This window comes from Nipponia nippon, unplaced genomic scaffold, assembly GCF_047370975.1.
Source record: "Nipponia nippon isolate SJK-2023a ecotype South Korea unplaced genomic scaffold, ASM4737097v1 scaffold_6, whole genome shotgun sequence".
Lineage (NCBI taxonomy): Eukaryota > Metazoa > Chordata > Aves > Pelecaniformes > Threskiornithidae > Nipponia > Nipponia nippon.
The window spans coordinates 29,098,085-29,119,718 of NW_028262380.1; the positions used below are offsets into that span (position 1 = coordinate 29,098,085).

Genomic DNA, 21,634 nt, shown 5'->3' on the forward strand with positions numbered 1-21,634 from the left:
TTCATGTATCTTTCTCTTTCTTTTAGTCAATCACAGAATGACACAATGGTTGAGGTTGGAAGGGACCTCTGGAGGTCATCTGGTCCAACACCTCTTGGTCAAGCAGGGCCACCTACAGCCAGTTGCCCAGGAGCACATTCAGACAGCTCCAAGGTTGCTGGAGATATTAAATTGCTAATAATTATCTTTTTACTTAAAGAAAGAAAACTATCCAATCATGGAGCTAAAAAGTGTTATATGAGGTAAGTGACCATATGCTTAATGACTATTTGAAGAAATTGTCACAATTTGCAAGGAATTATTAGGTTGAAATTTCTTCGAAAAAAGCCTTATCCAAATAATTATACTTTAAACTATGTATGTACATGAAAGATGAGATATAATCTATCAGATTTAATCTAATACAACTCTAACACACTGATTAAAGTCTACGTATTTTAACATTGCTTTATGGTTGCTCAAAATTACTAGAACAGTCTTCCACATCTACCACAGCTTGTAATGTTATTTTCAGTAAATTTTACTTAATAGAGCTATTTGCTGCCATTCTTAAAAAAATAAATTTAATCTGAAGAATTCGCTATTTTGCTAAATCCGCTAAAGATTTAATAGAACACACTGCGGCCGTGGACAATGTGAATATATTCAAGGTAGGTTAAGCATATTTTACATTCTGTTGAGTGGGTCTAGAAATCCAGAGTGAATTAATGAGTTCAAATACTTCATCTTTGACATGGAATCTGATTTACTAAATGCCATCTTTATTCTTGGAGAAAATAAAGTAGGTTAAATACAGAAGTTCAAATTTCTGGGTAGGACAGAAGTATTCAATTTTTTGTTTCTGTGATGTTTTTAAGCAAGACATTAAACTAAACTTCCATTATTTCTGTTGCAGAAATAGTTAGAAAGTAATTGGAAAGCATAACAGTTCATGTGAGAACAAAAGATTATTGGTCCAGCAGCTTGACTGCTCAGTTGCCAAATATTCTTAAAGAACTTTGTACCAAAGACCGAGAGTGAGAAAGTATTTGGAAAGACAAAATGCCAGGCAGCAACAAGAGATTGGCCTTTCCCTTCCACAAACGCACACAACAGCAGATGCTATGGCAGAAGAAAGAAGGAAAAGGAGCTACCTGCGTCAGTGGATCACCAGTGGCGCAGCCTCCAAGAAAGGGAGCAGCAGCAGCAGGAGGAGGTAGCAGAGCTTACTGTAGATTTTTATAAACAAGTAACTTGGTAAACAGCTCTTATTTTATGCTGATACTGCCAGACCAGAATGAGCAGATCAGCTAAAATTCCCCTGTACTCTGCTGGGTACAAGCTGCTGAAGTTTATCATTATTACATTTGTTATCTCATCCTAGTGCAGGAAAGAAAGACAAACTATTCCATTACATTGCCACAGAGTAACAGAACAACTCCACTAACTTCTGGTTTTGTCAAATTTCAGATCTGAGCAGACCATAGTTTTATGATCACCATTCCATCAACAAAAAATGTGGACTTCAGAGTATATGAAAATGGTTTTCTTCAACTAAACATCAAAACAAATCTAGTCTTCTAACATAATGTTCTGAACCTGCACAATATGCCCATCTTCAGCAGCATAAACTCTGCAGCACACACCAGGGTATAGCTAATCCTTGATCTGAGACACTGATGGCGATTGCTGTTCTGTTCTCTACCTGTGTTAGCAGGAAACCTAATTGCTAGAGACATGGTTTACTGTATTTAAATTTGGGACTCAGTCAGAGGTCTCCGAACAAAATTATCTGTCCTGAGATGAACAGGCAGTCATATCAGGTGATCTGATAGTCCCTTCTCGCTGTAAACTATGAAACCTAAAATTTGAACAAACAGTACCCATTAGGCTCTTGGCATTATAAACAGAAGTTTACTTCCTATCTAACATTCTTTTTGTACTAGAGGAAAACATAAGAACTGCTAAGAACACACATGGCATAACTTGAGCAACAGCCACCTTAGTCCAAAGCCTTTCAGACAACGCTTGGCACTTGCACAGTTTTCTGTGATGTTGCATCATGCATCATACAACACATTGTATGTGTTGTGCTGTGAAAAAGTGGAGAAACACATCATCTGTGGAATTAGAATTGGCCAACAGCCAGGAAAACAGCTCAAATTTTGTGCAATAGGCTGAATACAATTACCTTTAATGTTGCTTCAGACACAATGCTTATACCTCCCAAACAGACAGACTGATATTCTGTGAAACGTGTTACAACTATCAGCTAAATTAACCTAACTTTAACCACTGTCATTTAATTATCTTCATTTTTTTCAGATTAACTTAGGCTGAAAAATTAAAAATATCTACAAGCTGTTAGAAAGACATTGCTTTCATATTTTAAACCATATTATATAGCAATTGGGAGTTGTCATTTGGGAAAGCACCAGACACAGTTATGAAAAATAGTTTGCAGAGCTTGACAGAAAATAAAAATACCATGTGCTACCATTCATTGTAATTCCTAGTCTAAGATATTAAGAAGCCTCAACTTTGATATCTCATGCTCACTATTTTTCTCTAAGAATAAACAACAGAACTATTAAATCAAGTATCATCATAAATCATTATTAAAGAAATCTGCATAGCCACAAAACTGGGGGTTTCTGCAGTGGGCTATAATATGGACAGAATTTCTCTATTCACAGCCTTAATTTCCTGAAGGAGTAAAGTGATGTATTTCCTGTTGGGAATACCTGAAGAAAAGCACTGTTTAAAATATGTTATATTTATTTAAAAAAAAGGAGAAAAAGAAATTTTTTTCATCATTTGAGCTCTATGCAATGTACAGTCTAATTTACCTGTACCCTTAATGGTGACTGGAAATAGCTTATTATATACATCAATGTTATCAACCTCACATTCAGACTTTCTTATTGTAAGCCAAATAAATATTGTATGCAGGACATAATGGCCAACAGATGAAGTTTATGGCTTTAGATCAGATTTCACAGTGGCATGAAACACCAATTGATCATTCAGTCTTCCACTTCATCATATAGAAAATGTTACCCTCTGTGACATTTTCACTGAACCCCTCTGCGCTGTTCACAAAAGAATTAAAGGATTATATCAACTCAGATTACTCATTTTTGAAATTAGTTCTGGTGAATGCATTATAATCTTTTTCTTACAGATCTTCTTCAAAGCTAATTTACTGTATTTTTGGCAGCGCCACTTCACAAAAACTTGGAGAATAGCTAAGAAAATCAAGCTTCAGGTGACTGACAAAATCAGGCATTAGGAAAGGAAAGACAAATACTACTTTGGTTTTCTGAAATACTGCCAGGAATAAATAGAAATTAGTATTAGAGTCAGACTGAAGTTGTAGACCAGATTTGAACTGGAATTTCCCACTGCCCTTCACACAATCACCTCTCACTACAAAAAAAAAAAACTGTAGAAAAACTGATTTGTAGAATATCTCCCCCCGTTAGAAAATGGATTTGTGAGATTTAAGAATTATTTGTGTCTCATACATTTCTTAAAAGTGATAGAATTGATAACATCTGTTAACAAGCCTCAGTGAAGAAGCAGGAAGCTGTAAGTTTCTACTCATGCTAATTTCAGCCTGGGCACATCTCTGAAAAAAGGAAGGAATCAGAGGTCTTGTGATAACTTAATACCTCTTTCATTTTCCTAGCAGCAAGCATCATAGGAAAGTTAAGCAAACTTTATGTTAGGACTATGAGGCTGAAACATTAAGAAAAAAAACATTGTTAATGTTAAGACCATCAATTTGTTCTTAGACAACAAAGTAGTTGTAAAAGCAATAACTATTTTTAAAGGTATCAAGGGAGTTTAAGCTTATTAGGATGTTATATAAAGTTAAAGCATAAAGATAATGTCAATATTATTTAAACATACTAAACTAGCTAGAGGAGTACAGAATTGTTGTGTGTTAGAATGGCAGGCAGCCCACTCAGTACAGGTGGGCTTGGATTCACGGCATCTGTTAGACCTGATGTCAAGCATCCATGCAGTGCAAGGCAATACAGAGTAGGTTACGTGTAGACACTGTAACCCAGGGTCTTTATCCTGTGTTTTTTGAGAAAGGTACAAAGAACAAGATTGCATGTCAGTATATGTAGTGGTAAAATGCAGACAGAAAAGACACGTCTTAATCCAGTTTGGGGATCAGACACTGACAAAAGATACCGTTCTACACCATCAGGCTTGTCTTTTCCTGGTAGAAGACAGCTTTGGATATCAGAGCAGATGAACCTGGGTTTTATCCAGCAGTTATATTTTGCATCAACTGTTCCATAAAGCAGCTATTACTTTAGTGTGCATGCAACAAGAAAGATGCATAGAGGCTATTTTTTTTTCCCCGAGTTCCACACAGAAATCTCTATCTTTAACATTTCATTGTTCAGAGATAACCAAGTTAAATATATCTGGTTGCCTGGCTCACAGTACTTACTGCAGAATGCAAATGAATGCAGAGAAATTTTCCTGTTTTTCCTAAGACAAGGCTGCTTTAATTCTTTAGGAAGACACAGAGTATCACATTGCCAAACAATCCTGAGCCTCAGCAATAACTGCAAGTACAAATATTGAGGCTTGGCAAGACAGCATTATCTTTTCAACACACTCTTTTAATAACAATCATGTAATGTTTATAAAGTGGTGAAAGTGCCTAGATTTTAGTGAGCTTTTGTTCCTGCCATAGTTCATAAAATTTCTTTACCTCTTTTCTCTATGAACAACTTCCACACTAGGTCTAACATTGCAGTGATCAATGATCATTCACATCTAAGTCCAGCACTCCAATTGTCCTAAGAAATTCATCAATGCTACAAACTACTGACCTTACCCTAAACCCATCTGATTGCAGGCCAGTTGGCTTAAATTTTCTTGCCACTCATCAGCACAAACATGGTTATCAGCAGCTGACCTGTGAATGGTCAGGAACATCAAGGAATTCATGTTTTTAGACAGGGTAACTGCAAAGAAAAAGAACAAGTTCACTATTATTTCACATGGTTAGTTTTATAAATGGCATACTGAAAACATACAACTACATTCAAATGAGTTTTTTGCTGGCACTTTTGCTGATTTTATGTGCTCATTAGCTATGTAATTTAAAACCAAGGCAACCATGGCTATCAGAACCTTGCTGACACTCAACAGCATGAGACACTAAACAACAAAGGCATCCTGAGGATTAGAATAAACCAGAATACTCTTGACTCACCAGCACAGGTTCACATGGGTTTCTGATAGCCTTTATCTTGTTAAATGATGTTTTACCCCACAAATAGTCCAACTGACATCACTAAAGTAATTTGTGGGATGAATGCTGCTTGACATAAGAGTGATACCATCATTTGACTCTCGGTAATATGCACTGTTCCTGTCATAACAATATGTGGGTGTAATTAGAGAAAGAAAAAATAACTGCTGTTTACAAGAAAGATCATGACCATTGCTTCTCTCTTAATCCATGTATAAAGTGTGTGAACTGCTTTCATCACACACAAAAAGCTTCTCAAAATGTCCCATAATGGAAATTTACATCCCTCCCTTTTTAGGATCCCTTAAAAGATGTTGGGCTGTGTGCATTTCTTCCCCAAATACATACTGGTTTTAGTTAAACGGTTCCTCTGGCTTTTGCTTTGATAGTACTAATCTTATCATAGCCAGTCATTACGCATTTTTCCTATATGCTGAAGTTGCTTTTGCTTCTCTCCCCATGAGAAAGGTATGTATTAATCCTAGATTACTTCTTTTCAAGTATGCATTTCTAGAACAGTTCTTCTGTTGCATAGGTTTTATTAAATGCTGTTATTAATGTTCATACAACGTTAAATGTTTTAAAATATTTATACAATCTACTTCAATATGAATGCAAAATATTTGCTTCTGTAAGCCACCGTACACCTTTTTTCTGTATTTAAAATTACATACAAGGCATCTCAAAACTTAGTAATATAAACTACTGTCATGTACAGAAATACATGTTAACTCAGTGAAACCTCAGAGGACAAACTACCACTTTCCAACCTGCTTCTTTTCAGTGCAATTTTTTTGAAATCCGCCTACATTTTTTATTTAAAGAATAATACTTGGAGAGTTCTACTTTAACAACACACAAAAGCATGAGGCCTAGTCTGAATACAGATAGCAATAGCAGGTTACATCATTCTGCAGGTCTTTAGCCAGTGCAAAGGGGACCTAGTAGGACTATCTTCTCATAAGCTCATTGCAGTCAGTGGGAATTTCACACTGATTTTCACAAGTACAGAATCAGGGCTTAGAAGTTTTGCCCAAATGAATTCTACATCTGAACGTCTTCCTACTTTCTTCTATCCACAACACTTTCCAGATTTTACACACCATCTACACATTTTAGTAGTTCCCTGCCATGTCACTTTTCTCATATCTTTGCACTGTGATGCTTCACACTGAGCGTTTCCTTTCTCTTTTGCCCACTTCCTTGCATGCTTTCCCAGCCTCAACCCAGTCTCCCTTTGGTAATAAAGGGAGCATCTCTCCACCACTGCAACTGTATTCTAAATCACATCACCAGTGATTACTACCATCACCCAAACATCACTTCCAGGCAGAGTGCACCACAGCAGAAACTTACCACAGTCCCATTCATCTGAGCTGTCACTGCAGTCTGCTTGCCCATCACACCAGAGCTCACGTGGCACACATTCATGGTTGGCACATTCAAGTTCACTCTCTTCACAAAATGCTGCAAGGACAAAGACACGTTTCACTCTGACAAAGAAATGATCAATATGAAGTTCACATTGAAACTGAAAAAATGAGAAGGAGGGTGAAGGTAGGCACGGATCAGATTTACGGAGCAAGAAAGTGAGACAGATTTCCAACAAAATTCAGGATGGTCATCACTGAAGCAGGAGGCGGTTGCTGCCACACAGTTGCAGAGGGTATCACAACTCAAAGGGAAGGAAGGGTGTCTGGCAATGGCAAGATCTGTGATTACTTAGTATCATTTGTGGTCTTGTCATATGAAACCTGTCTAAGCCTCTCACAAGCTTTAAGTGGAAATATTGTGGTCCATGCTTTTTGGGAGCCTGCTCCAAATTTGTTTATTTGTTCATGTTCTTTGAAAATAATATTTTACTGTAATGCATATGTATTTCCTTTCACCCACAGCAATTCTATATTCACTTTTGGATCCTCCTTTGCTGTTTAAAATCATGGAATTATTCTTATCTCCATTTCAGAGATGGGGAACTGATGTACAGATAGACATGCTCCTGTTCACAGGTGGCTGGCAGCTGGCAGCATTAGATAGGGATTTCCTGAATCTCTGTCCAGTGCAGGAACCACAAGAGCTTCCATTTGCAAGTGACTTTTAGCTTTCCTCCAACCATAACAAACCCCCTCCCAAAAGGCAGGTGCGTAGCATTACAGTACCCTCCTCACTAACACACTTCTCTTCCAGCTTCTATAAACCCTATCATTAGGGAATTTTGAGAGCCTAGGGGAGGGCAGAGAGGGAGAGAATGCATGGAATGAAGCTGCATTCACTTGTGCCTATGTCTGGGTGTTACATAGCATCTATACTGCCATACAAACCAAGCATTTATTTGCAACACTAGTGCAAAAAATGTACTCCACAGTGAAAACCACACAGATAGAGCAGGCGGTGCTGCCTGCTCTGACATAAGTGATCTTCCTGGCTCTGGAATAAAGCATGCAAAACTAGAAAAAGCTTTCTAACTCTGCCTTCCAGAGAGAGCATATTTCAAATGCTGGAAGCCCTCAGCTGGGGAAACTTTGCTGCCATTTTGGAATATTCAAGCCCCGACACAAAAGCAGAGAGGAAATATAGTCTGATAATTATAGCCTAGCTTAACCTAAGCCCTCGGAGAATCTTTTCTCTGCCATGATCTTAATGTGTGATCATGCGCAAATCACTTTAATACTACCTTCCTCTTTTTAGATTACAGCACACAGACCGCTCGGAAGTCAAATGGTATAATCTTCACAATGAAAAGCAGATTAAGAAACTTTCTGTGAGTGGCCTCTTCCCAAAAAGAAACAAAGTGGGATCTAGTGATATGTGCAGGCTGCCAATCATTTTGGCAAATATATTCATATGCTCCACATAGCACATAAAATGGGCCTACCATCCTGACCCTGCCAACAGAACTCCAGAGACTCAGGAAAAACTTTTTTTTAAATTGTAAAATTATATCCTACAGTCCCATCAAAAATGCTGAAATACTGGGATTGCCTGGAGAACTAAAATTTCAGCTTTCAACCAAGTTTACCAACCATCTCTTCTTTCTTGTGGTGGCTGAGTGTCACCCAGTATGTCTTTTCTAGTTCCTTGTCTTGGGGACACGCCCACACAACAGGTTTTCTCAAAAGAAGAGAATTCAGAGTACCACGAATATATTCATGAAAGTGAAGCCACCACCTCACGGCACCCTCTCCCAGCTTCGCATGCAGGGTGAGAGCCTGCAAAACGGCTGTTGTTCACAGGTCTTCCACCTATTGGCATCCCACTAGTCAGCTGCGTAGTGGAAACATAACGCAGGGCAGCTCCCGCAGGGGAACAGGGGGCCTATTGCACACTGTCAGCACTTTGAGCTGACTTACACCGTGCGCATGGACAGCATGCCCATACCATCAGTGTACCACACTAAGTTTTGTACCTCTAATACTTATCCCAGTTTGACTGTAGAAGAAGCCTGTGGAGCCAAGTGGGGTGACAGAATCTAAGAAATGTCAAGCAGAAGAGAAATCAAATAAAGCAGGGACACATATGAAATTTACTGAAGAACAGATCAGAAGGAAAATCAAGTGGAAACCAAGAAAAAAAGAGCAGTGAGCAGCTATAACTATATGGAATGAAGTTGAGAAAAGTTGGGAAAAGGAGTCAAGAAGCTACAAGGAATAAAGAAAAGAAGCATGAGGACACAAGAGGGAGGAGGGGGGGAGAGAGAAAAAGAGAGAGGACCAGAGTGACCGAGGAGACAGCAAGGGTGCAAGGATGTGAACAACAGAGGACACAAGATGAGGAAAGAGATAAATGGGTGCCATAGCAAAACTGAAAAGGAAACTGAGGGAATGACTAAGCCTATCTGTCTGTAGAAAACCTTTTTACTTTAATTTATTTTGCACCCCACGATCCCAAAAATGTCATCAGCTCTTTATGGGACTAACAAACTGCATAAGCCCTTACAGCAGTTCTTTTCATCCATCATGTCAGGGCAGTCTGGGAAACCATCACAGATCATAGTGTGTTTGATGCACAGCTTCTTCAAAGGACATTCCCAAAGATCCCTTTCTCTACAGCCTGGAGGCAGAGAAGCACAGTTTTGAAACACTTGCATGCAATATCAAATCTTCCTTAAATCAAATCTTTTCTTCTTCCTTAATAATCATGAAACACCCAAAATATTTCCACTTGCAATATAAATTTATAAAAGGTATCAAGAATAGTTACCAACGAAGAAATGGAAATAAGATTGTCACAGTGCACACTTGATAAATGGGTATAAAATACATAACACTTCATAATACTTCAGTGCTTTTTAAATAATAATGAGAAATATGTATTTTTTTTCTGGCAGTGCTGATACAGACTCTAATGCAGATCACAATGACAGGTAGAGGGATGCTTTAAGTATTGACCACAAACAGTTTTCCTGGTTCCATAATCTGAGCCCAAACCAGTTTGAAATGATTAGAAACACCCAATGGCTGTATGAATCTTCAAGAGGGTTCATTATTATGCAGGGTACACACTGCATTATTGTCTCTTCAAAGTCGTGCTAACCAGCTTCTCTGATTTCAAGAGAAATACTTATAAAACTGTGTCAAAGTGCTTTGACAATAAAATTCCTGTTAGTCAGCTAGGAGAAATTAAGAATGGCCCAGGGTGCATTTTAGAAAGTGGTTTCTCTTGTTTTATTTCACTATTTATTTCCATCAGCTAATAAAGCACTTCACTGCGATTCCAGTTTAAATACTTTGACATACTCATGTCCTGCACATCTGACATCTGGTTTTATAAGAAGCCATAAAAGCAATGTGTTCTCTTGACTAAAACAGATGGTTTGATTGCCTTGTTTGGCCTGTTCTATAGATGATAATACCAGTTTTCATTTTAATCCAAGCTCAAATTCAGGTGACAACCATGATGTCCCCTCACGCAAATAGCTGAGGTACAAGCTCACAAACTGCATTTGAAGCAGCACCTCCGTTTGCCTGGACCTGGAACCACAGCAGCATATCAGCAGTAAGTTACTAAGCAGATACGTTGTTTCCAAGAAGTGTTATTTCAGAAGTGAGTATTTTACAAACATGAACCAGAGAATCACTACTAGCTCATATGATTACTGGAAAAATCTACTCACGTTTTAACTGTAACTGGATGTGTGGAGTGCTTGATTGCGTTTAGATTGAAAAAGCCATGTAAATAAATGTTACAGCACAGAGAAATAAATAGCCTTGAACCTGTGAAACTAATTTCACATGATCAAAGAACTTTCTTGGGTATCACCATTTTCCAAGTCTCCTTCTTGACAATATTTGTGATTAAATATTAATGAAAAAATAATTGAAACCAAACAAAACCTGTACTCTAATAGAGAATAAAGAATGTCAGTCATGCTAGGAACTTGACATAAAAATAAAATAAAAAAGCTTAAAAAATATAATTTATGAACATTGCAATTTTTTAGCACAGTGTTTACAATTAATTAAATACATGTTTGCTTTTCCCCTTCATCACACATTATAGTGTTACACTGTGAAGTGTTCCATGACTCTCCAAAATTTATCTTTGAGTACAACATAGACAAATATAGAGACAATTCCCTAGGAAAAATTCACTACTTAGTGAATTCAGTGTTCAAATATACTGTTTTGTTGGTAAGAGCCATCTACCGTTTGGTGTATTTATATTCTTCTCTAAATATTTTTGTGACATACATTTTTAATTTAATGACAATGACATGGAAGTGAAAATGGAGGTAGGAAAAATTGTCCATATTTACATTACCCCCATGTCAAACATATGTTTCAGCAAGAGATAGGGACTCACGATCTTACCTTCATTCTTCTTCAAAATATGAAGCAAGTTACCACTTTTATTCATGTGTATATTCCCCATGCAATTATTATTATGTCATTAACATTAAGACCACCACATTCTTCTCTCAACTAAAATACTACAGTCAGAACTCACATTGCAGAAAATAGTCAAGAACAATACTGGTTTTGAATGTTATGTCTTCAATTTCTTTAGTACTTTTCTAGGACCCTCTTCTGCTCTCTGCCAGAGGCATTGTTCAGCAGGCAATAAATTAATATGATCAATTACAATCAAGCATATTTAATACCACAAACTCTCTTGAGATCTATCATAATAATAATTTTCAGAAATTACCTTCCTCACACCAATGCACTCAAGAGTCTCAAATTCAAAAATCTGGGTCAAATTTTCTCCCCAAATCCTAGTCTAAATGGCACTAAAGTCTTAGGATTTCACTGCAGCTGCATGGGTAAGATTTCCTCTCACAAAGATCACATGGAAGTATGACAGGGATTCCTAACAGGAGGAGACAGTGGGTGCTGAATACAGCTCTATTCTGCATGGGCAGAATGTACCTTAGTCCCTTTGGACTGTTCTACATTACTTTTTTGGCCAGAATAGCTTGAGCATCCAAAAGCTGTAGCTAGTCTTTTCCAGCCTCCTCCTCCCTGCACTGTGAAGTTGTTCCATGCCTGCCATTTAAGGCACTTCAAATACAAGGTTTTAAATGGCAGTCAGCATTTAAATTAAATGGTATAAACCCAATTTAAAAGGATAAATCTAATTAAATGTGAGCTAGCCATTTACACACAGAAAGATCATCAAGTTTTGATTTTGTCCTGCACGCATGGAATATGAATGAATCAGAGACAGTTACTTCTGCAGCTCTACAAGGACTTTCCGTTTTTCAGTAACAACATTGCCCCCGGTCAATGTAATGTCACTCTGACAGCAGTAATTTCCTAGCAGATACAGTCTTCCATATTTATAGAAACTGATAAGAATTCCGCTGATTGCTAGTGACATTCTGTCTAGACTGCAGAGACAGAGAGAGATCCACTCGAGAAATTAATATCATCTATTAAAGCAATGTTTCATATGTTAATGTCTAGGAGAATAAAATTATCCTAAAAGACGCATAGCAATTAGCGTTCTAAGGAGTTAAGAACAGATGGCAACAAAGAATATTTGGCAGGGAGGACAATTGAGACAATTGATTCAAAGGTAAAGAGATGACAAACTCTGAAAGAGTCACTGTGATCATCAGCTCTGCCTTTTATAATCCAAACAAGAGACTGACCTAGTATTAAATCCTGTTTCAGTGAAGGTATCTTTTTTTTCTTTTTGCTTTCTTTTTGCAGGGGAAGAGGAATGGGGCAGAAAGAGGAGGGAGAACACAAGTGTGATTTGAAAACTCCCAGAGATTGAGACTACATCGTGCCTTAGCGATAAATAACCCCTTGGTTAATCTAATCATTAAAAAAATCTGCTCTTAAAAAAAGAAGCATTTTAGAGAGCTGACAAGCTTGAATTTTAGCCTAGCTTCAGCTTTCAGGTGTTGGATCTTATTTTATTTTTGTGCAGCTGAGTAGAAAGTCCTTTATTGCCACAGTTTTGTTGCTCATACAAACTGTTCTTCTATCTTAACCTGCTCTCTGTTAAAAGAATTACGTTGTGCACCTTAGCCTTACTCTGCTGGCATGTTTTCCAATCCTTTCCAATCATATTCACACCTCTTCTCTAAATCCTTAGTGATTTATAATTATTTTCTTTGCCCCTAGGGATGCCAGGCCAACATGCAGAACGCCATGGAGGCTACACTTTAGTCACATAAAGAAATAGTATAAACTCCTTTTTCCTTCTCAGAATTCTCCTGCCACCACGTACCAGGATAAATAGTGACCAAGAGATCTGTTCGTTATTCTCAAGCTCAATATATCCCCTTAAGTTAAAAGCCAAGAGCATCTCTACCGTAAGTAAACTCAGAAATATAGTGGAGAATAAACTTTGTGGTTACCACTTTATCCTTGTACCTACAACTTGAGGTTGACCAAGCTGAAAAAGCATGTAATTCTTGACCCTTGCAGTACAGAATCCACTTCAGCAACACATCTTTTGTCAATACACCACAGTGAGAATATTACCATGTATAAATTTAAAACTGTATTTATGAATTCAAAATTTAAATTGCCAGGAAGTCACGTTTTAGTTCAGTAGAACATCCAGCAATGTCAGAAGAATTACATCTGCAGCATTTTTTGTCTTGGTTACAAAAGGAATACTCAAACATCCTGGAATATGGTTAGTAGAAACTAAATGATCAAATATCATAAATTGTGTTGACATTAATCAAGAAGGGTGCTTGCTAAAGTATTTTTACTGCCACTAGTCTTAAAAAAAAACCACTTTCAAACATATTTTTCTTAAGGAAAAAGGGGCTTATCCTCTGAGCTGTCATGCTATGGTTCAAACAACTGAAGGAAAAACAAAACTCATTTTCTAATGCTTCAACTACTCTCCATTCAAAAGATGCAGCTCATCAAATTTATTTACCACAGCTGTCCTCATCGCTATTATCCTCACAGTCAGCTTGACCATCACATCTTCTGGATGCCAGGACACACCTCCCAGAACGGCACTTGAAGTGACTGGGTGAGCATTCTGTCAATGACAAGGAACAGGGAGAAAAAAAGACTCATAAGCTGCAAGCTTAATCATCACATGGGTACTTATTTATTTATCACTGTGACTGTTTCGGAAAGGTAAACAACAGGAATAGAAAGCCTGTGCGATACTAAACTGGAACTATGTAGCAGGCAAGGCTCTTAACAATTGCACTGTGAATGGGGTGGAGCAATATTTTCCAGAGCTCTCCCTCACATGCTGCCCTCTGTCAAATTTCAAAGCTTTGCCAAATAACTGGCACACAATGTTTAGATCGTGGTCATGGATTTTCTAGCTACTTTGCTCACTGTTGTGGTGTTGTGTGAAGCAGAAATAGATCATCTGATGTGCTGAAATGAGTATAAGAGATCCCCAGGATAAAAAAAAATACACATATTTTGGCAATTGTGTGGCTATTTGAATTAATAACTCCACCTATAAATGTCCACTAATTAATCCTTACATCACTTCTGCCTCATCTTACACAGTATCATTTGGAGAAAGCTTTATTTAGATGGTTTTGAAAAACCCACCCATTTTTTCACACTGTACGTGTCACTGACTTTGATGTACAACCTCCATCATATGTTGCCATTTTTTTTTCCTTCCTGTAAAATCTCCCAGATAAATACCATGCAGTTCCTTGGGTAAATTTTAGGATTCAATAAACAGTTGTACCAAAAATATCATCAATGAAATCAAGAGCCTTAGAAAATAACATTCTAACGATTAAAGGTATGTGAACTGTACTGCCAACATTTAAGAATAACTCATTATGAAAATAACTACGTTTACAATGCATACTGTCTTGGCCAGCAGCATTCCTGGATTGAGCACTGACTGGAAGACAAAGTTAAGCGATTCAGCACATTGTAATAACTCTGTCAATTATAGCTTAAGTTGGACAATCACCTACATATTGTAATCATAAACATTTTAAATGCTCTCAGAAGCTTAATTTCTTTTGTTACATGTGTTTTTTTCAGAAATATTTAGATAAGATTTTAAACTTCACAGGGAAGACTTTCTAACCAACATTGGTAGTCAGTAGAAATCTGGCACTGAATCAACAAAAAATTCTAGCAGTAAGTGAACCCAAAACAACTCTGATAAGACTCCTTAATTAGTTACACTGTTTCTAAAAGAGTACTAAAACCCCCTCCTTTCTCATTGATTTTCCAGGAATATCTGTTTCAGTGCTAAGATGATCAATAAGCAGTGAATCAGCTTACTAGGCACAGTCCCTCTAATTAAAGTGAGAATTTTTTAAAAATGTCATTTTTGTAAGTGAATAGAATTTATGTTCCAGAAACGGAACACACGAGTCCTGTATACAGTCGTATATTTAAAAGATAACCTTTCTATGTTACATTTCAAAGCCAAATGATCTAATAACACAGGGAGGAAGGTTAAAACATATTTGATACCTGAGAAAATTAAGTCACGTTATTTTTCTTTAATTCATCTTGTTGTGCCAAAATCTCACTTTTCCTTTCCTACACGCTGCTGTGTAATAATGGATAACTCCTTTCCACTAGCCCACTGCTGTAGAGGGAAATTAGCTCCTTGTCTCTCAAGAATCCCATGACAGAGGATTTCATTACTATGGTATTACACGTCTTTATAAAATCTTCACGGTGATATATGTGCACATGGACTTTGCTTGAAGAAAACTGACTGCTATATATGCTTCACCAGTCTTTCGTGATTCCTTCACTATATCCGCAGCAATACATCTTCACTAAAAGAACTATAGTCTAACTAGCTTTTGACATTGCTTTCTCTGAGCAAGATCAAGACTGGAAGGACCGTCATCACCGTGTAGGAGAATAGGAGGAGAAGAGTGAGAACTGAACACAATCAGCATATTGCAGGCACTGTGGCACACACCACCTCACTGTTTTCCCAGCTACTTTACTGGTGTTTTGGCAAGAAAAAGAAACGGCGTGTCAGAATCCCCACAGACTTCACATCCAATGACCACTGCAGAAGGAAAAGCTGCACAGCTTCTCTCTTAATGCACATAAAGAATATCTAGAAGCACTTAAGGCCATTTCATTCTTTTGTACCATGTTCACACCCACAACGGTTAGTATTATGGCTGAACTCAAAAACTGAAATTTGTCAGTTGCTACTGAAGCTGGTTTAGCACAACTGTCTACAAAACTTTCCCCAAACAAAAACCAAGAGCAATTAATAGCTGGCAAAGACACTAACATTACAATATTCTTCTCTGAGCTGTCGAGGGGCTCAGCTTTTTTAAGATTGCCAAGAGTCTGCCTCCTGGTTAGAAAAGCGTTATTGTATCATCTGAATAGGTAAAAAAAGTGAAGTATAAACACAAGCAAGCAGTAGGTGTGGTGTTAGCAACAAATCTCAAACACTGACTTTCACAGAGTGAGGGTAATTGATCCTTCCTTCGAATAGACTTCTTATGAGAGTTTCCTCTTATCTGCAAACTGTAGGTATCCAAACTCCCCGAAATCCAGTTTGGAATAATTTCCACAGTTTAAACATTAAAGAGGAGGTATGGGAAAAAAATCAGTGACTTTGGGAACCTAATTAGATCTTCAATTTCCTGTTATATGTATTTATAGGAGTTACCTTCTACATCTTCATCTGGTGTTAGACAAGTTTGGTTATCTGAGTTCTCATCTGGAAACTGAGTGCAGTCAGTATCTTCTGGCCACTGCAGACCTACAATCCCAAGCACAGACTCACAGCGTTCCTTAGACTGTACACATAATGTCCTGAGGAGACAAAGTGGAATTGCACAAAGTAACTGAGTGAAAGTCTTAGAAATTCCCAGTTATTGGAAGTTAATAATCCTAGCCAAAGTTAAAGACAAAGATCAAGGAAAAATCAGATAATCAGATTTCTTTACATGAAAAAAGTATATATCAAAAGTTATGTCGCTACTGTTGAAACATTATTTTAAGTTACTGTATGCAGACTATTACTTGAGTTATAACATAATAGCCAAATATAACTACTTGCAAACATCCCCTCCTCTGTAAGGGAGGGCAGAGAACCTTTTTTAAGAAGCACTAACTGCCCTCCTTCAGAAAAAAAGCTAAATACATTTCGTACCAGTGAAATGCCACCTCTTCTGATAATGCTACCTCAGAAACCATGTGGTTTCAGAAGGACAAAATATTTCAACCTGCAAACAAAAGAGCAAAGAACTCCCCAGGGAATTCAATAAAATTAAAAGTTTGGGGACAATCAAAGCACAGATCAAGCTAGTCTGGAGGGTGTTGTCAGAGCAACAGAAGCTTGTATCACACCTGGGAAAAGGCATGAATAACATTTTTTTTTCTTTTTTACCATAGAAAGACAGGACTCGCCACACAAAATTAGTACAGTCCATCTAGATTAATATCTTGTCTCTCAAAATACCCAATGTCAAATGCTTGAAAAGTACAAAGAGAAAATGCATAATAGACAAATCCCTATTATTTTAAGCATTATTTTAAACATTCAGCAACTACTTTTGCCTGAAATCATAGCTGATGTGCTGTTCAATACAATAGTTGCCTTTTATCTGTGGTATTTTGAATCCCTGCTTGTTTCAACTGCCTCTCTTTTTTTTTTTTTTTTTTTTTTAATTTTTGTAGAATATTAGCTAGGCAATATGGGATTAGGTACCTCAACATCCTTTTCACCTCTTCCTCCAAACAGAAACATGAATCATGCTTACCAGGTATTTGTCTAAGCTGTTCTTAAAAACTCTCCAGTTAGCAAGATTTCATATACTTCCTTATCACTCATTCACATAGACAGATATCTATTATTTTCCTTATATCTGACCTATAGCTCTCCTGATGTACTTTAAATCCATTGCTTCCTGGTTTAATCTCAGTGAACATGGTGAACAATTTATTTGTTTTCTCACAGAAGCTCACTTTTACCTATTCAAAGGCTATGATGTCTCCCCAAGTCTTCTCTTGTTTCTAGACTCAGCAACTCATTTAATTGCAACTGTCAGATCATATTTTCTAAACCTATAATCATTTGGACTTTCTCCTACTGTTTCAAAGAAAATTCTCCTTTGTCTTCCTGGTTGAAAAATATTCAACAGTAGAATCCCACCCATTTCTACTTTTTTCAGTTTCCTTCATGTCACTTTTAACTTGCCTTTTATTTAATTTGATTAATTTTTCCAGATCTTTCTTCTAGGAAAAGACACTCCTTTCGTGGAAGGCATTTTATTCCACTTATTTTCCTTTGATCTTTTGACCAATGGGGCATTTTTTTTCCTGCAATAAGCTTCAAGAAATGCAGTGACCAAATCCAAGCAAACAGATCCACTTAGGATCAATTATTTTATGCTCTTTTGAGAAAACAATAACATCATTAATATTCTTAAATTTAATCTTGTTTTGGGGGATTGCATGAAGAAGAGTCAATGCTTTTCCACAACAAATGATTCAGCATTGAGTTGAGCAGCTGGAAGGAATGGATGAATGGACTGACATCGGTTAACCACGCTACAGTTACAGACTCTTTCTTTCCTTTTAGATCCTCCTGAATATCAAAAAGGTTGACTCACGCCACTTTATAACCTCAGCTTTCTGAATGCCAGAATTTTTATTTACCAATGACAAAACCCAACAACAATAATATGGTGAATACATTTTAAAAGTTTGATTTTGTTAGCTGAGACATCTAAGCCATTTCTGTCCTGTGCTCTCTGCATACTCAAATTTTTGGCCCAAGCTGACCCTTTCCAAAAGCTATTGCAAGCCATTTAGTTGTCAGTCTGTGGTGAAAGAATTAAAATGTAGATAATCTTCAAAGTAGTGCCCATCACAGTGCATATGGATGCCTATTGCAAAACTGCTACGAAAACTGGAAAAGTAGTTGGTATTTTTTTTTTTTTTTAATCCTTCCCACCTTCCCATACCAAGTCACACAGTTGGGGTATCAGACAACCTTGGTAACAGACTTCTTTATTTACTTCTCAGTCAAATCTCATCTGTGGTACTGTCTATGAATCAATCTAACAGGTTAACAATTAACAAGAGTACACATCACAAAGCAGAGAAATCTCCCCCTTCTTGGTAGGAGAAAGAAATACAAGGTAAAAAAAAAAAAAAAGATGTCGCATAGAAATGTGTAATTTTCTGCAACAGAATTCATTCTAGCACTTTTTAAAGAACATTAAGCATATTTAGCAGTTAACTAAAATATTTCTACTCTCCTGATTCAAATACAGTAATGGGATGCCTAAATTCATGCCAACACTAAGAAGCATGAGATTCAACCAGGATTGTTCTTCATACACATCCGTCACAGTTCTGAAATAACAACAAAGTCAGCTGGAGACTACTTAAATACACAGATAGTGCAATCTCCGTGTCATTATAGGCTAACGTGACTAGGATAGGATATGTCCTACCTAGTGATAGGATGCACGGGAACGGTTCAAACCTGTGCCAGCAGAGGTTTAGACTGGACATTAGGAAGCATTTCTTTACTGAGAGGGTGGTCAAACACTGGAACAGGCTTCCTAGAGAGGTGGTCAATGCCCCAAGCTTGTCAGTGTTCAAGAGGCATTTGGACAATGCCCTTAATAACATGCTTTAAACTTGGTCAGCCCTGAACTGATCAGGCAGTTGGACTAGATGATCGTTGTGGGTCCCTTCCAATTGAAATAGTCTATTCTATTCTATTCAATATATACTTTTTGAAAATTATTGAACTGTTATTCCCCTCCTTGTTTTGAGTACTTCAGATACTAATCACACACGTGTAATAAAGTGCATTTAATGATCTTATAAAATATGGTTCTCCACTTTTTGCTATGGAATTCCAAAGCAAAATTTCTGGCATTTTCAATAGAAACAGAAAATTGGGAACTGACAATGTCAGTCAAGAATTAAATGAGGTATAGCATAGTACCTGCAAGGTGGGATCCGCTGATTTGTACGGAGGTCACATTTTGGCACTAAGATCGTACAGGCAAAAAACATAAGGTACTTGTAGCAGTTGGTCTGAACCAAGGCTGGGAAAAGAGAAGACTCCCAGCTGATAGAGGCTTCCTTCTGCGTCCTGTGGCCCAGGTAGTTTGGGTAATAAGTATAGTTGTAAGGCAAGTTCATACAGAGTTCCAGAGTGATTGGTTCACACTGACCTTTCACAGAAAGAAAACAAAAAAAGAAACACAAATGGTATGAGATTGAATGAAATACAGAAGACATAATTACCTAAGTATTTAACAAATTTATCAGTCAGGGATTTCCTCTCAGGCTTGAGAAACTACAAGTTTCAGAGCTCAATACCCCATATGAGCCTGTTCATATCAGTAAAGAAAGGTGGGTTTGACCTCTGCCTACCAAATAACCTATTCAGAGACTTATATTCCCTTACCAATATGCATTAACTTCTTGAGCAACATCTTACCTTTAACAATAAACCATTCTTTAAAAAGAGATTTATTCTTTTCAAATCAAGTTTCTGATGATTTTCAAGACCTCTTGTACCGTACAGCAACACACTTCCTACTGGTGTACTATGCTACCATAACACACCTCATACTGGCAGGGCAATTGTCAAAATTAAGAAGAGTGGGATCATAGGATACTTTGGGTTGGAAAGGATCTCAGGAGGTGTCTAGTCCAATGTCTTGCTCAAAGCCTGGCCAGCTCTGAGGACTGATCAGGTTTCTGAAAGCTTTATTCAGTTGGGTCTTGAAAAATCTGTGATGACAGAGACCACACAATTTCTCTGTATAGAAAACAGAAAGCAGGATTTTTTTTTTTTTTTTTTGCACCCCAAGATCTGAAGGAAGAATGGGGACAATTAGGTTATGTATTGCACAAACACTGAGTAAGAGACAGTCGACATGCTAATCATTTAATTTAGGTAAGACATAAATGATAATACAGAGAATGATAAGCAAGAGCAAAATAAATGCAACAGCTACAAGTCCATATGATTACACAGACTATAGCTATATACAAAAATCATCCAGCTTTTAGGGGGTTTATCAGAACACATATTGAACTGACCGAGTATTTTGGATTTAAAAAATTGTACAGCTTTTGTATTTCTTCACAAATTGGTAGTCAGAAATATTCATTTTTCAGTTTTCCACTGCAACAGAAAACAACAGAATTTCACTTCAATTCAGACTGAAATTCAGCTTTTTATTTAGCACTGAGACCAATGTGAAATTATTTAATTTTATTTACTTTTGAAATATGAGAAAATTTTCCATGAAAAAGTACACTATTCAAAAGTCATGTGTTATCAAAAGACTGGATGTATTTGCCTATTCTGGAAGCAAATGCGTCTTAACATGATTAACATTCTCCACCAGCCAGTCACTAGCATCACTTGCCAGCACAGTACGGCAACTGTGTGATCCTATAGCTAGATGCTCAAGAAGAAGTTGCAAGATCCAACAGTCAGTTATTCAGATGATCAGCAGAACTGGCCAGTCTTTCTTGGACTGGCATTCCCTGTTACAACCTCTTTTAGGATTTACCTCTGAGGATCACAAAGCTCATTTTAGATACAGCTTTTTCTCCCTGCTAAATCCTTGCATACTGTCAATACTGAACTATTTCTGTTGTCTCAAATCACTCAGTCCCAGCTTTGGGGTATATGAGGTTCAAAGACTTCAACAATCCTCACATTACTGCCATTTCCTTTTCTTCACGATGAACTCTCCCCTGTCCTCCCACACTTCAGCCCCAGATGCCCACATCAGTTTGGTTTTGTCTTTTGATTTTTCCCCAGTAAGCACCTTTTCTTGATGTGTACAGACTATTACATGTTCGTAAGTATTTCGTGATGAAACCCGAGTAAATGAACACAAAAGTACATGCAATGTTCTAAGTGTTTGTATAACATAACATTATTCAAGACTAAAGGGTAGAAATGCACATATATCATTCTCTCTTTTGT

At 37.3% G+C, this 21,634-nt stretch overlaps 1 protein-coding gene across 2 annotated transcripts in view; it reads right to left on the bottom strand.

Annotated features, from left to right (window-relative positions):
* Positions 1–21,634, bottom strand: part of CORIN (corin, serine peptidase) — a 157,396-nt gene that overhangs the window by 19,011 nt on the left and 116,751 nt on the right. For both annotated transcript variants that reach the window (XM_087735590.1, XM_087735589.1), the window contains exons 11-16: positions 19,625–19,856; positions 16,325–16,470; positions 13,610–13,717; positions 9,200–9,313; positions 6,620–6,730; positions 4,844–4,973 (exon numbers count right to left, since the gene is read on the bottom strand). In XM_087735590.1, the coding sequence (XP_087591716.1) occupies positions 4,844–4,973; positions 6,620–6,730; positions 9,200–9,313; positions 13,610–13,717; positions 16,325–16,470; positions 19,625–19,856 (841 nt within the window). The remainder of the gene's footprint in view (positions 1–4,843; positions 4,974–6,619; positions 6,731–9,199; positions 9,314–13,609; positions 13,718–16,324; positions 16,471–19,624; positions 19,857–21,634) is intronic.